The following is a 16,857-nucleotide window of genomic DNA, read 5'->3' on the forward strand; positions in this document are numbered from 1 at the left end:
ACCTAAGGTAACATCTTGAGCATGAGATGAATGAAAAGATCCCTTATCCTACAAAAATGACCTGTGTTGCATATGTGTTAACTTTTATTTTTCTGGGAACATGTGAGCCCAAGTTTCCCTTTGTGATCATTAGCAGTGTGAACAAGTGCAGATACTGTTTATGGAGTTAACTGGATTACCTGCATAACTGTAGTCCTTGAGTGCAAATTTCACATTTTGGTGAATTTGCAGATATTTGACCAATTTATGAGCACGAGTTGACAGATTTGGTTAATCAGAATACCAATGATCAATGTGAGGTGTATTTATTATATCCATTGCAGAATATAAACTAAAGTGTATTCGTTTTTTGATTCTATATGTGTAATCCAATATAATTTCCTACTTTCAGGATGAATCACTAAACTCATTCCTTATTAAATTTTATGTCCTACAGCTGGATCCTTCTTTGGACTAGAATAATTTGTCTCCCTCCATAAGAAAGGAGACTGTTATTACTGTTTTTCTTTCCAGTAATCAACAACACATTGCCATTTCTTCTTTATTGGGTTAACTGACTTGAAAGTTGGAAAGTAGTTCCCTGGCTCAGTTCACCTATAATGCTTCTTTTTCATTAGGCCTTCTAAAGGATTTTATGATGTCAGAGGTCAAACAGTACCACTCATCTTTCATAAATATCTGTTTGTTGATTATTTTGGTTAGATTGCTACTGTAGGTCTTGGTGGTCTTGATGAATCTTGGGTTGTGGCATGTTCATCACTTGCAAATACTGGCATTCGGAGTGAACAGTGTATTTGTCACATTAAAATGGATCATCTATATTTCCTCTTGATTAAACCTTTTGTGATATGTCCTTGTAGTGTTGTATTTTTGCTTACAGGATCATTGTTCACTAATATCTGCATTCCCTGAGTCTTTCAGGCTAAATAAGTCACAATATATGACAGATATGAGGGTACCATGTGTCATAAATGTGGTGTGGATTGCTTAGGGCAATGATGGGAGTGATTTTAGCATCAAAGATTTAGATGTTGTATCTCAGTGTAATGTGAGGTTGGGTTTCAGCAATGATTCAGAAATCATTTCTTTGTAATACATTCAGTAGTAGGGACAGGCTGAACTTATTTGAAGTGAGGAGTTCTTTGGCAAAACTGTACTCGCTTTCATCAACTGACGAACCAAATGGACAATTTGAATTAACATTATTCTTAGAAAAATAGCTATTCTACTGGTAGATTTTCTATTGACATTTGATTATTTTCTTAAGCTTGCCACTTCAAGAGAGCCTGTTTCATTCCTATTATGGGAATACAAGATGTAATGCTAGATTAGCATGCAAAATTTTGCTGTACTCACTTTCATGGCAAGAGGTTATAAGTCAAATATATGAAAGTAAGGAACTGTAATGTGGCATTTAGAATAAATTTGTATATTTCATGTAAGCTAGCTGTGTAATTTTGCTTTTGATTCTAGAAGTGTAGAGGAATATAAGTACAATACTTTTTAAATTTTTCTTACCACCCATTAATTGTGCAAAATAAGCCTACAGCTATCATAACTGAGGGTAAAGAATGGGTACCACCATTTCAAAGTTTGTGGCATGTCAGTGAGCCCAGTGCTGCCATAAACCTGTTGTTTTGTGGTGAACATAACTAAAGATTGATAATGTACTGTATTCCCCTTCAGGTCATGGGCTTCCCTGCTATTTGAAAATACTTTCTAATGTCTTGCAACCTGATAGATATCCATCAAGGTCTTTTACATTAGTCAGATATCATACCCTACATTATGTACCACAACTGTAATATGAAACTGTAAAATGACTTGGTATTTGCATATGGTATCATCAATGAATTTCAGCAAGATTTAATGATAATACAAAGTTTTCCTGTGGAAGTAGAAATAATGAAAAATGGGTGGATGTGTTTCCTTGCCCCAGTTGATCAACTTTCATGAGATTTACTGATGATTCTGTAATATTCAGGAGCTTCAACTGATTACTGGCCAGAGTAGCCCTTTATTCAAAATATTACATGTTGTTGCATTTTCAGTGAAATAAAACAAAAAGCCAGGGACAAATCCCTCAGCAAAAGAATTTTCTACTTACCGACATAGGCCGTGAACTGAACTCAGAGAGTTCAAACCCATATAGATTTTTCAGGTGGAAGAATTGGAAGAGGCTCTCAAAGAGTGAAGCAGGGTCACGCACAATGGTGATCCAGCGTGTGTCATTATGCAGAATGCGTGCATGCTCACGAAAACTGAGACGTGTGTGGACAGCAAACATATCCACTTTTCCACTAGGAGGCAACATATTCTTTGGAATCATGCTGACCTGCAGAAGAGGAGCCATTCTTTATTGACAACAAAATTTTCTTCCATTAAAGGTATCTTTAAGTTTGGCTGATTTAATGGTACAGAAAGGCTAAGGAATCAGACTGTGTATTGATAAAGCAAAGAAGAGGATGTGAAGAAGAAAAAGGTACATGGTAATCAGTATTACCAAAATCTAAATTCTTGAAGGAAAGAACAGGTGAAAGAATTTGCTGATGAAAATGGCAGCTAAGATTAATTTTGAGATATAGGGCAATGTCAGCACTTAAAGATGATTCATACGTTATTCCATGAAAGGTGGATGTAATTAACATTTCTTGTAGCTTATCTAAAATTTCAGGTCTGTTTGCTTTAAGCATGAAAACTTCCACAACATTATAATCTTAGAATCTAAGCTTATTGGTACCTATCAATCTCATTCTTACTACTTACTTTACATTTTTATTAACAATTTTGAAAATGATATTACATCACACATTGTACTTATCAGATATAAATATGTAAAGAATATCATGAAGTGCAATATGCAGCACAACCTTTACTATCTGCCAGCCTGTTGACTACAAATTTTAAGTATCCCTTTTTTTTTTTTTTTTTCAGAAATCAATATTTTTAGAAGAAAGAGCATTTGAAGTGTCCTATCCTGAGCTCTCAGTATTCACTCCATTGCTGTATAATACCTAGAATATCTGATTACATATTCATCATGCAGTCTAAGTATAGGTTGTCTTTTCATGTAAGTTTTCCTGTGTCAAAAAAAGTGGAAGTCACGTTAACTTGTGAAGGTAAAGTCAAAAACCATCCTGCATCTGGAGTGTAATAAGGTTGTGGTACTACTGACACAAATGATGGCCCTTAAGCTATTAAGGATTTTTATTGTAGTAATACACTAGGATTCTGTTTTTAGATTTTGTTTTTAGTGATCTGATTTTTATAAATTTTCAGAAAACTGCAGTAGACCAAGTGTCACACAGTGGGTTGTATGTTTAATACCCCATAACTGCATTTTCTCTGGCTTAGATGTCATCTATCTTTTTGGAGAGCTCTATATTATCCTCATAACCCCTGCCTGCTGTTTCAGTGTACTGCGGACAGATCCTATTTTGATTTCTTAGGTAAACGACACAAAATTATTCATCAAGCTTTTGTTTAGTTTTCTTCAAAATTGTTTGCATTTCCAACAGAGTACTTTGCAAGCAGGTTAGCTTAGTTATGTCACCAGAAAGGAAGCTAAGTATGGTTATGTTTGCTAAATATACCCTTTTAGGCAATATCATGCGTTGTTCTAGTACTGAAATACATTTACATTTATAAGAAGACACAGTATCTGATTTACCAACTGTGTCCAGCAGTTATATATGGTTCAGTATTATGAATAGCAATATCCATAATTTCAATGATAGGAATAATCTGTCTCACCACAGGTTCATGGTATGGGTGATGCTTTGACTGTGTCAATGAAATTAACTCACCTTGAAAACTGAGGGGTTGCCTAGATAGTTTCCTGATGATGGTAGTGCAAAGGTGAGGTTATGGAGGTAGCCATACCGCAGGAAGATGTTCTGAGGAGAGAGGACTGGGTTAGGCCAAGCAAAATACTGTTTGGAAGGAAGGTCATAGGCCTAGGGATGTGAAGACAGGAGTAAGAAGAGAGACACTCAGAAAAGGTGGGGAGTGGGATATTGTGGGAGTTCAGTCTAAGAGCAAGAAAAATGAGTCAGATCAAAGGGAGAGAGGTCAAGGAAGTCATGTCATAATAAAGAAGGGTAAGGTGATTATTCAGTCTAAGGAAGAATCATATCTAAGGCACTAAAACACTTGGTCTTCTGTGAATAACCTTGGATCCAAATCACCCATCGAATAAATCATGTCATCCAGCTTTCACTGGAAAAAAGGTTATATCTGCAAATTTTCATATGATATTTGACAAATAGTTCCAGGTTTTAAAAATCTTTTTTGTTGTCAAATCCTAGCATTTTGTGCATAATTTTATACTTATACCCTAAAAACACTTTAGACTGAATGTAGATTTTTCTTCAGATTTCAAAATTTTATGATTTGAAAATGCCAAAATGTGTTTCTAAGTATCTTGAAAATTGCAAAATCATTAGCAATCTTTCTCAGTAGCCCACTGAACACCACTTTGTTACTAGAAGTAGGTTTCCAATCAGAAAATTCATGGTCCAGAAATATCCAGTATCTTAGAACTTGTGCATTTAAGATTCCTGCTGAAGGGGTGCATGAACTTCCAAAATTTGAATTTGAAGTATTCATGCTCCCTGCATTTCTCTGTTATTCATGCGGTTTTTGCTTTTATTCTGTATTTATACATGGCATCCAACTAGTGTCCTCCCCAGTTGCTTCATCTTTGTAGCTGCCTTGTATATTACACATTTTAGGGTGTCTGTCTAACTTCTTTTGTAATGTGAAGGTACAGAGGGATATAGAAACATGGATAACATAAAACAATCCTGACATGTACTGTGAAGTGCATCTGATGGAAGTTGAATAGATACTGAACTACAGGAACAGGAGCAGAAGTGAGGTATGAGTCCTGTTTTGTGGCAGCAAGAGAGGAAAGATGTTACCAGTGTTCTGTGGTTGAGCTGCAATTGTGCAGAGGAGTAGGATATATGTAATTGAACAACTGATTTAACTGACCCTCGAAGCAGTATACCATGATTTATAATGTCCACATTCGTCCTCCATGCCTGGATGTAAATTGTGATTCTTGCTGTAGGAGCTTTATAGAGCATCAAATCATTCACACAATCAGGGGAGTGAATTATGACTGTAGCTGGCAGGGCTTGGTAATGAGACCAAGGTTGCATTAGGCACAGATCTTTCACACCATCTGGTGTGTAAATGATGAATGGAGATTAGGTAGGATGTGCTTGGTGTGGTAATGTGGTTCTACATGACACGCCCACATAAACAATGGCTATAGGAAAGGAGGCCTTTGTAGTGATGCTGGAAGAAGCATTTCTACAGTTCTCCCTCTCCCTTGTCTCTTTGCTATGGAAATTTGCTAATCTTGGTATTGGGAAGGATGTTGGATGCAACACCTTCCAGTTTAAAATCTGCCACACACTGGGCAGAGAGAGAGGGAAAGTCCTTTTGGGGTAAATGTGTTGTTTGATTTACGATTCCAATATAGAGAAGGAGAGCTTTTCTTGATATCCTTGAGGTAGGCATGGAGGGAATGGAGGATGTTAGCACACTGTGGGATAAAGTGATGACAGTACAGAAACTCTCAGGAAATCATGTAGCTTCCACGGAGACACGCTGGTTAGGGAAAACCTTTGCTAGCGTTCACTTTTTTCCCCTCAGGGTCACTGATCATCCATAGCAACTTGGTGGACGAGGGAAGTTATGGAAGTGGCGCCAAACGTTCAGTTGGCGCTAATTTGGACTCCATGTTCTCATAGCCATGCAAAGAACTGATGGTGTTACAAGGTGCTGTGGAGGCCAAGGAGGAAGTCATGCAAGTGGGAAATAGGGTTGCAATCTAAGAACGGTGAATTATTCAAGATGCGTTCATCACCACAAGGATGCCGCTCACAGGATTCAGACTTAGGTACAATGTGTAGAGGAGATGCCCAGCAGCTGTCTAATTGATTGTTGATTTCCAGCTTCATTTTTTTTTTAATTTCACCTAGCAATCTATAGATGTCCAGGAGGATGTCGTGTTTTTGTAAGCGTAGAAACGTCCAGTGTTGTTGATGTGGTGTATGACAGGGTCTTATGGTGGCAGTGTAAGGAATGAGCATAGTATCAAATTATCGAGGAGCGATGAGGGCAACGTGGGTTGACGTACATATTACAACAGTGCTCATGTAGGAGTGTCAGATTTGTAGTCTCTGGTTTCCATAAGGTGGTCATGGTATGCAAAGAAGTTGTAGCCATATATGGTTGTTCCACTCTGCCTATAGGAAAACCCACTGTAACATCTGCTGGAACTATGGGTCCATGGTAAGACGCATCCAATTAAAAATGGGTATTAAGGTGCTCTTGGCAGAGGTGGCCATGTTTGGCTCCTAGCAGTATAGCATTAACGACGACACCAATTTCGTTCAGGAAATAGTGGCCAAAGAAACGGTCATGAACATAGAACAGTGGCACTTTCAGGTGGGCAGGAGTGCTTGTCAGTATTTCCGGTCCACAGCATTTTCCGACCAGCAGCAGGAAGCCCAGCATTTGTCGACCTGTGCTGCCGTGGCGCAGGGGTTGTGTGTGGCCTCGTCGAAAGCGATGTCTGGACCTTACTTTTTGTCTAGTTTTCAAGCATTGTTTTTTTTCTTCTTCGTTCTTGGTGTCTAAGTTGTGTAAGAATGGCATTGAACAATGGATTGGACTTCTGTGTTAGTTGAGCTATCCGTGGACCTTCCATCAGGCACGGTATGCGCTCGGGATCAGCCGTGGACCTTCCATCAGGCACGGTATGCGCTCGGGATCAGCCGTGGACCTTCCATCAGGCACGGTATGCGCTCGGGATCAGCCGTGGACCTTCCATCAGGCACGGTATGCGCTCGGGATCAGCCGTGGACCTTCCATCAGGCACGGTATACTTGCAGGGTCAGCCGTGGACCTTCCTTCAGGCACGGTATGCTCGCGGGGTCAGCCATGGAGCCTTTATCAGGCAGGGTATACTTGAGGGGGTCAGCCTCTTTGTCCAGTTGACCACACTGATTCTGCCAGCGACCTTCCCTCTCTGGACAAGTTGTAACGTTCTGAACCTTCACTCTGAAGTCCAAAAAGATATCGATCCCTCAAGATCAGTTCAACTGATTCTGCCAGACGTTAGCATGTGTTTAGCTTACTTTCCTCAAGAAAGTAGCAGTTAGACAGAAGTTTGATGAAGTGGCTTCTGTGAAGAAAAAAATATAAATATGTGCTGATTATGATGTCGTTGCATTCACCCCCCTTGATTTAAAGAAGAACCAGAAGAAAATATTAAAATTCTATACTGAAAGTGATTCAAATTGAGGCCTGAATTCATCCAGCTATCAATTTATTGCACTGAATGAGCTTCTCAACAGAAAATCAATATCGTACAATATTACTCGCCATGTACAGATACCTACAGTACCCCATCACTGCCTCAGGACCATCCACCACGAAACTGTCACTCCCGCATTTGCTATCTGCCTGTGTCTTCATTCCATCCAGCAACAGTATTAATGTATTCACATAGATTGAGAATCTGCATGTTCGACTTTTTTTGTTTCATTACAGTATTTCAGTTTCTTATATCGTAATTCAGCAAATATTAACTCCTTCCAATATGCATACTTTATTGAAGAGCTCGTAAAAACAAGTATTGTCGTTTCCTTTTTCTAAAATGTACTTACACGTAAGTTAACAGAGAATATTTCGTTAAAGCGTTTTGAAAATGCAGTATTATATTCCACATGCGTAAACAAACACTTAACTTGAATGTATTCGGTATGATAATTGGAGTTAAATGTTGCCTTTCAATTTTTTTTCCTAAGAATGGATGATTATGTTAGCATAAGATTTCTGTGAATTAGATGGCTTGCTTCTCCGGACCTCACTGTTTGTTCCGTCTATACTTCGAAAAATCGCGTGTTCGGCAGCTACACTGGCCCAACCATTCCGACCTGACGTTTCTCTCTCTCTCTCTCTCTCTCTCTCTCTCTCTCTCTCTCTCTCTCTCTCTCTCTCTCTCTCTCTCTCTCTCTGCAAACCATGCAAAACCACATACCTGGAACACTCACTGGCTGCGCATCAGAAACAGTTGTTCAAAACCAGCATAGCGAAGCAAAACAAAAATCCTCCCTGCAACCTACAATCTCACCTCATAATGCTCGGCACTCAGGTCTTTGTAGAAGCGCTAGACCCATCTCATCCACATCACTGTACAGCCAACCACCATCCCCCAGCTGTCCATAAAAATCTTACCACTGCCTTACATTTTGGAAACTTTAACTTAGGTAAAGATTCAGAGAGATTAGTCAGGCCTGATCTGTGCCTTATAAAACCATGCTCTATTATCGATCAGGATATGTTTTTCGAGATATGCTACGATTTTATATCTGATAATCGACTACAGAAGTCTATATATAACTGATGTGAGGCTAGTAGGACCCTAATTACCTGGCATTCCTGGGTTTCCCTTTTTTGAATATATGAGTAACATCTGCTAGTCTCCAGTCATGCAGTACTGTCCCATGTCCTGGAGACATTGATTGAAGATATAGGTTAACAGTTTGGCAATTCATGTTGGACGTTTTTAACTACTCGTGGATAGAAACGATCAGGACCTGAACAAAAGTTCAGTCTTAAGCTTACCTATCTGTGTTAGTACTTCTGTAACAGTGACGGTAAATACTGGTATTTTGTGTATGAGAGAAAGAGAGAGAGAGAGATTTATCAGTCTCAGAATCCGTGTCGCTGTTTTCTTTATCAAAAGCAAAATAAAACAAGAACGATGAAAAACTTCATGGTTGTTGCTATGCTTTTTTCATCCATTACGGGTTCCTCATCCTCGTTTACTAAGGGTCCTGTTCCACTTATGTTTTTTTTTTCTTCTATTATTGATATATCTATAAAATGTCAGGATTTTTAGCACTATCTCTGGCAATCCTCATTGTATACTCTCTCTCGGCTTGCATGAAAAGCCTTTTTGCATTTCCTCTGACTGTTACATTGCGTTGCAAGATTTAGGTATTGACTAATATCTTGTAGAATTTTTTTTTCTGCACCTTATAGCTTGCGATATCTGGGGAGTATCATTTAGTCAGATCTGTTGTTGACTTCGTCGTTTCTTTCGCGCATAGGAACGAATGTGTCCTGTTGGTGTATAAATTGACACTTAAAACATGTCCTTAATATCTCTTGGCATGAACCAACAAGGGTGAGAGTCTTTAATGCGTCGCGTTACCCATTATGATCCGCCCTGTTAAAGTGAGGGGTAAAAGTACTGGTTTGAGGGGAGTCAGTTTTGAGAGTTACGCTGAACTTAACCATGTTTTTATGGTTTCTACCTAGATGTTCGCCAACACGGGTATTAGTTACTAAAAACTGGAATGCAAGAACTTGATCGAGTATATGAGCTTCACTCGTAGGCTTTGTGACGGTTTTGTAGAGAAAATCATCTTCGACAAAGTTGATAAGTCAAATGGACAAACATTTTACACCTGAGGTAGTTCGCCAGTTGATTTCTAGAAGATTGATCTCCCCCATCAATAATGATGGAATCTCTTTCCTTTATTGTAAACTCCTGTACATGATAGTGTTAATATCTGCTGGCTGACTAGGGCATCTCTATATACGACGCTTATGTAAACTTCGGAAAATTGTGTGCTAATTTGAACGCGCACGCGTTGCACAGCAGCAGATGTAGTCTGAATTTCAATTGAGTTTAGGTATAATTTTCCGTGCAGTGCATCCCGCCTCCTCGACCATCTTAATCCCTTATATAGATAATTTTGAGTCTGGCACATTGTACTTGCTAACCCGATCGTTGTTTTGCGTGATCAGAAATGTTTCTGTGAACACAATGATATCACAGTGTTCATTGTTTACCGAACAATACAATTTAGCTATTTTGTTGCGGATTGATCTTATAATCATGTAAAACCCATTTCATTCATTCCTGTGATTTCCGTGCGAAGCTGTTTGTATGTATGATTATGGCTGCACCGAGGTCTGAGCTACCTCCGACACCCGCTCCCTGGTCGTCGCTGTCTGATGCTATGGGAACAGAGCTTGAACTTGACCTTCCCTCCTGATATGTAATGAGAACCTAACCTGACCGTGCTCGCCTCTCTCATGTGATCGACCAGCCGATCTCTGCCGAGCTGAAACTAAATTCTTTCCTCTGCCGTTTTAAGACAAGTTGATCATTTGCTTCGTGCAGCTAGTAGTTCGAACCCATTTTTGTTGGGGTGAATGTCGTCTCTGCTGTATAATCTCGTGTCACATGTGAAATTGAGCCATAGGTATACAAAGCCGATGTTATTTTTTTTTCATTTTTTTAATAGGCGCTTCAGTCTCTCATTTATACCAAACGCCTTGCTAAGGGCGTAGTTACCTACATTTTGTCCAATGGGAGGGTGCCAGGCAGCTCGCTGTATTCTTTTACGACAACTTCCGAGTTGGTTTTCATTTGGTTAATGTCGTTGCTCCCAACATTCACCACAAGATATGACTATTTCAACTGGGACGTTGATTACTTAAACCGTTTGTTTCATGTGGTAAATTCTGGCCCCGGGCTCTCCAGTTCCCCGCAGTGCGTTTATCCAGATTTCTAACCTATACTCGCACATGAATCTTTCTCCATGAAAGGCATCGCCAACAAATCATATACACACCCTGAATGATTCGACTCCACCCATCTCTCCAACATTACCAACACCCCTCCAGCACAAGAGACTCCCTCACGCCCAGGGTACAACCTCCACGCTCACGTCACGGGACACTTACCCCTCACATGCCCTGTGCTTATTCCACAGTGACACATACACAAAGAACAGCACTTTTTGACTTGTGGTCCCACCTGGTGGACGTAGCCAGCTTCCTGAGCGCTAATAGCGACCATAGGGCCAAGAAAGTAAAGTATATATATATATATATATATATATATATATATATATATATATATATATATATATATATATATATATATATATATATATCTTTTTTCTTTCAAACTATTCGCCATTTCCCGCATTAGCGAGGTAGCGTTAAGAACAGAGGACTGGGCCTTTGAGGGAATACCCTCACCTGGCCCAATTCTCTGTTCCTTCTTTTGGAAAATTGAAAAAAAAAAAAAAAAAAAACCGAGAGGGGAGGATTTCCAGCCCCCCGCTCCCTCCCCTTTTAGTCGCCTTCTACGACACGCAGGGAATACGTGGGAAGTATTCTTAATCCCCTATCCCTATATATATATATATATATATATATATATATATATATATATATATATATATATATATATATTACAGAGATATAAGTTTGTTGAGTATTCCTGGGAAATTATATGGGAGGGTATTGATTGAGAGTGTGAAGGCTTGTACAGAGCATCAGATTGGGGGAGAGCAGTGTGGTTTCAGAAGCGGTAGAGGATGTGTGGATCAGGTGTTTACTTTGAAGGATGTATGTGAGAAATAGAAAAACAAATGGATTTGTATGTAGCATTTACGGAGGCATATGATAGAGTTGATACAGATGCTCTGTAGATTGTATTAAGAGTACACTATATGGTGTGGGAGGTAAGTTGCTGGAAGCAGTGAAAAAGTTTTCATCGAGTTTTTGTACGAGTGGGAAGAGAGGAAAGCGATTGGTTCCCAGTGAATGTCGGTTTACGGCAGGGGTGCGTGATTTCTCCATGGTTGTTAAATTGTTTATGGATGGGGTTGTTAGGGAGGTGAATGCAAGAGTTTTGGAAAGAGGGGCAAGTATGCGGTCTGCTGTCGATGAGGGCTTGAGAAATGAGTCAGTTGTTCGCTGGTAATACATCGCTGGTGGCTGATTCGGGTGAGAAAGTACACAATCTGGTGACTGAGTTTGGTAAAGTGTGTGAAAAAGAAAGCTGAGAGTAGATGTGTATAAGAGCAAGGTTATTAGGTTCAGTAGGGTTGAGGGACAAGTCAGTTGGGAGATAAGATTGAATGGAGAAAAAGTGGTGGAAGTCAAGTGATTTAGATATTTAGGGGTGGATTTATCAGCGGATGGAACCATGGAAGCAGAAGTGTTACAGGGTGGGGGAGGGGACGTAAGTTCTGGGAGCGTTGAAGAATGTGTGGAAGGCGAGAATGTTATCTCGGAGAGCAAAAATGGGTATATTTGAGGGAATAGTGGTTCCAACAATGTTATATGGTTACGAGGCGTGGGCTATGGATAGGGTTGTGCGGAGGAGGGTGAATGTGTTGGAAATGAGATGTTTGAGGACAGTATGTGGTGTGAGGAGGTTTGATCGAGTAAGCAATGAAAGGGTTAGAGACATGTGTGGTGATGAAATGAATGTGGTTGAGAGAGCAGAAGAGGGTGTATTGAAATGGTTTGGTCACATGGAGAGAATGAGTGGGGAAAGATTAGCAAAAAGGATATATGTGTCAGTGGTGGAGGGAACGAGGAGAAGTGGGAGACCAAATTGGAGATGGAAGGATGGAGTGAAAAAGATTCTGAGCGATCGGGGCCTGAACTTACAGGATGGTGAAAGGCATGCAAGGAATAAAGTGAAGTGGAACGATGTGGTATACCGGGGTCGACGTGCTGTCAGTGGACTGAACCAGAGCATGTGAAGCGTCTGGGGTAAACCACGGAAAGTTTTGTGGGGCCTGGATGTGGAAAGGGAGCTGTGGTTTCGGTGCATTACATACGACAGCTAGAGACTGAATGTGAACGAATGTGGCCTTTGTTATCTATTCCTGGTGCTACCTCGCACGCGCGCAAGGGGAGGAGGAGGAGGAGGGGAGGGGTGCCATTTCATGTGTGGCGGGGTGGCGACGGGAATGGATGAAGGCAGCAAATATGAGTATGTACATGTGTATATATGTATATGTACGTATACATTGAAATGTATAGGTGTGTATATGGGCGTGTATGTATATTCATGTGTATGTGGGTGGGTTGGGCCATTCTTTCGCCTGTTTCCTTGCGCTACCTCGCTAACGCGGGAGACAGCTACAAAGTAAAATATGTGATGAATAAATGAATGAATATATATATATATATATATATATATATATATATATATATATATATATATATATATATATATATATATATATATATATAGATGGATATAGATATACTTCATTTTCCTGCTACTAGAGGTAGCACAGCCTTGGGGTGCAGGAGCTTTTAAAAAGTGGTCGTGGGTAACACCACGATTCTCTCAGAGAAAATGTTTCCAGTTGTAGGTGAGATTCACAGATAATTCTAGTCAACGTCCAGGAAGTGGTAACATCACGAGTGAGGAGTCACCTTTGAGGAGGATATATTATCGTCGGCGAGCGAGGCTTACCTTACCCTGGTCACATGTAGAGTGCGGCCTCGAAGTTACGAAAGAATAGGTCCTGTTGTCTCATGTAACCAAGATAAAGAGAAAGGAGAGTAGTATGTTTAAGGAGTGTTCTGTCATAGCATGAAACAAAGCTCAAGAGTAATTGTGAGGAATGGTTTAGGAATGTATCTGAGGTAAAGTCATGGGTTGTCTGAGGGCAAAACTAAGGAAGGGGTAGCACCACTGATCAAGCAGGAGTTGTGGGGATGTGTGAAGAGTGTAGGGAGTGTGCTCCAGACTGATATGGGTACAGATGAAAGTGGGTTGCGAGGATGGGGGATTATATTTTATTAGTACTTATGTACCTGGCCATGAGAGCACCTGAGTGTGTTGTTAGTTTTAACGCTGGAGATTGGGTAATAGTGATGGGTGGTTTTAAGACGAGAATAAGTAATGTGTCATTGAGGGTATAGCTGGGGTACATGCGGTGAGATGAATACAAGTGATGAAGTTGTGTAGTAGTGTGCTGAAGTATGTCTGGTGATTGGGAATACCTGGTTTATAAAGGAGGACATACATAAGTATACATGGGTGAGTAAGAAAGATGATCTGAGGGCATTATTGGATAACTCACAAATTGATGGTCATTCAGGAGAGAGACTCTTGGATGTGGTTGTGTTGAGAGTGGCAACTGGTGGGATATCTGACCATTACCTGATGGAGACGAGAATGAAGATTTGTCGGGGTTTTGGAAAACAGGGAACGATGTGAGTGAGAAGAGAGTGGTGAAAGTATGTGAACTTAGAAAGAGACTTGTGTGAATAAGTACCAGGAGACATTTGGTGTAGAATGGCATAAGGTGAGAGTAAACGAAGCATGGGGAGTGGATGAGGAATGGGATATTTTTAGGAAAGCAGTTATGGCGTGTGTGTGACATGCGGAAAGTGGGAGGTGGGTAAGTGATAAAGGGTTGTAAGTGATGAGAAGACGAAGTAAAGTTGCTAGTGAGAGAGAAAAAGACGTGTATGTGCGGAACTTACAAGGAAGGAGTGCAAATTATTGGGAGGTGTACAAAATACAGCAGCAGGGGGTCAAGAGGAAAGTGCAGGGGTTGAAAAAGCGATCAAATAAGAGTTGGGGTGAACAATTATCTGTAAACTCCAGGAAGGATAAGATGTTTCGGAAAGAGGCTAATAGTGAGAGAAAAGACAAAAGACACAGATGGGAACATCAGTGAAAGGGGCAAATGGGGAAGTGGTAACAGGTAGTATTGGAGTGATGAGGAGATGGAGTGAGTATTTTGAAGGACTGTTGAATGCGTTTGATGATATGGTGGCAGATGTAGGGTGTTTGGGTCGGGGAGGTGTGTGAAGTGGGATCATGAAGGATGGTTTAGTGAAGAGAGAAGAGGTGGTACAAGCCTTGCGTATAATGAAATGAGGCAAGGCGGCTGGAGTGGATAGTATTGCATTTGAATTTCTTAAGGAAGTAGGTGACTATGTTGTTGATTGGTTGGTAAGGATATTCGTGGTCACCGTGACTAACGATTACACAACGGGGGCCCGTGTGTGAGTAATTACGTACACCTACTGTGCGAGGAGGGTGTTTTACACACGTGGGGCCTCGTCTCTTAAACTTTCTTTACAATTATACAACTTTTTAATCCTCTGTATACTGCCCACTGTCATCACTTCATCATTCCGCATATTCCATTCGACCACTCTTCTGCTTCACAATTACTTTTCTGCATCTTTCCCAACGAGTTTCTTTCATAACTCCATGGTATGGCCTTTGGTGCACCGTTGTCATCATCAGACTGTTTTAAAAACTTAAAAGTTGTGATCAGTCAACCAATACTCAATTACTTTTCCCCTCGGTGGAAATGTTTACGGTCATTAATCTTTCCCACGTAACTGAGTTCTCTTAAATCTGGTACCATTTTGTCCCTTCTGTAGTAGTTCTTCGTCCGTCTTTGAATGCGGTTCTGACCAAACTCGAGAAGCACGTTGTAGTTATGGCCTAATGTAGGATGTGAGGAGATTGCTGAATACTTCTTCGTCTCTTTGATATTTGCTAGCAGAGTGTTTGTCTCCATTACTTTCTCCTGAGGTGGGACCCTAGCAACAGATCATCATTGTCTGCTTCTAATTTTGTTTCACAAACAAATTCCTACACTTATTGTCCGCTAAATGATGTTCATATCAAGGCCTTCTTTCGCTGTGCCCCATCCCCTTAACTTCTAATTGGGTAGAATTTCACCAACCATGTATCAGACCAAAGGAATTCAAACAGCAACCTACTTCTGGGTCCTTTCAAGAGTTTTTGCAACAGAAGAAGATCTCAGAAACTCGTAGCTTATTGTAGTAGTAAGAATAGAAAGGAATACAGTTGATTCAAAGAGAAATTCTTTTAGTCTTTACACGAAACTAAGGAGCTGTAAGTAATGCCTTCCTTAAACCTTTCCATATGATAACATTCCTATTCAAGGAAAAGTAGTTCGCTAAATTCGATGTAAAACAATAAAGAGCCCACAAGTTCGTATCTGTTACTATGAATAGAATTGGGCAAATCTAACCGGAAACAGCTTGTTACATCAAGATTATCAAAGCCTTGTATGCTTATGAATGCCTGTATTAGATCACCTTTTAACCTTCTCTTTTTTAAGCTAAATATATTGAAATCGTTTAGCTGGCTTTCACAGGAATTGTTTCTCAGTCTGGAAATTATCTTGGTAGCTTGCCGCAGTGCTCTGTGCATTGTCTTTTATTTTATATCTTTTCCAAGTGAGTGGGACATAATTGAACACATTATTCAAGGTGGGGACGCTCCAGTGAATTGTAGCGGAAACATAATTTCTTTAGACTTAAATTCGAAGGCCCCGCCTATGAATCCAAGAAGTTTGTTCGCTCTTTATATTGCTTTTATGCATTGCTTACTTGGCTGTACGTCACTAGGGATTATAACACCCAAGTCTTTTTCCTCATTTATCTTTTGTAGCCCAAGAGAATTTATAACGGTGTTTAGCTTCTCGTTTTCCTACAGATATGGAAAACTTTGGTTTTTGTGATGTTAAGAGTTCATTTGCTGCCGGTGAGCCTAAGCCACCAATTTGGAAGCAACAGACATTCACTTTATGTTGTAGATTCATTTTCCAATTTAGTTTTATCTGCAGATTTTCATATTTTACAACACAGCCCACTGTCAGTATCACTGATATATATCAAAAGGAGAACCGGTCCCGAGACTGGTCCCTGTGGCACACCACTTGTTACGTCTAACCAGTTTGGAGGTTGACCCGTCAATCATTGCTCTTTCCTTATGGCTAGTCAACCAATTCCTCTACCACCAAAGATGACCATCTCTGTCCCATGTTGCTAAACTTTTGATGTGGGATTTCATAAAATGCTTTTTGAAAATACAGTCAAAGACATCTATTTTACTTTCATCATTTATGTTTATTATATCAAAAAGAAATCACGCAGATTTTTCAGACATAACGATCTTTTTAATCATGCTTAGAATCGTTCATTTAAATGGTGATCCTCTGAATG

The 16,857-nt window shown here is 40.0% G+C and overlaps 1 protein-coding gene across 1 annotated transcript in view; it reads right to left on the reverse strand.

The window, feature by feature from the left end:
• The window catches only part of LOC139754420 (galactosylceramide sulfotransferase-like), a 707,975-nt gene that overhangs the window by 26,152 nt on the left and 664,966 nt on the right, over positions 1-16,857 (reverse strand). The window contains exons 7-8 of the mRNA XM_071671698.1: positions 3,807-3,896; positions 2,108-2,335 (exon numbers count right to left, since the gene is read on the reverse strand). Coding sequence (XP_071527799.1) covers positions 2,108-2,335; positions 3,807-3,896 — 318 coding nt within the window. The remainder of the gene's footprint in view (positions 1-2,107; positions 2,336-3,806; positions 3,897-16,857) is intronic.

Source organism: Panulirus ornatus, chromosome 17 (genome assembly GCF_036320965.1).
Source record: "Panulirus ornatus isolate Po-2019 chromosome 17, ASM3632096v1, whole genome shotgun sequence".
Taxonomy (NCBI): Eukaryota; Metazoa; Arthropoda; class Malacostraca; order Decapoda; family Palinuridae; genus Panulirus; species Panulirus ornatus.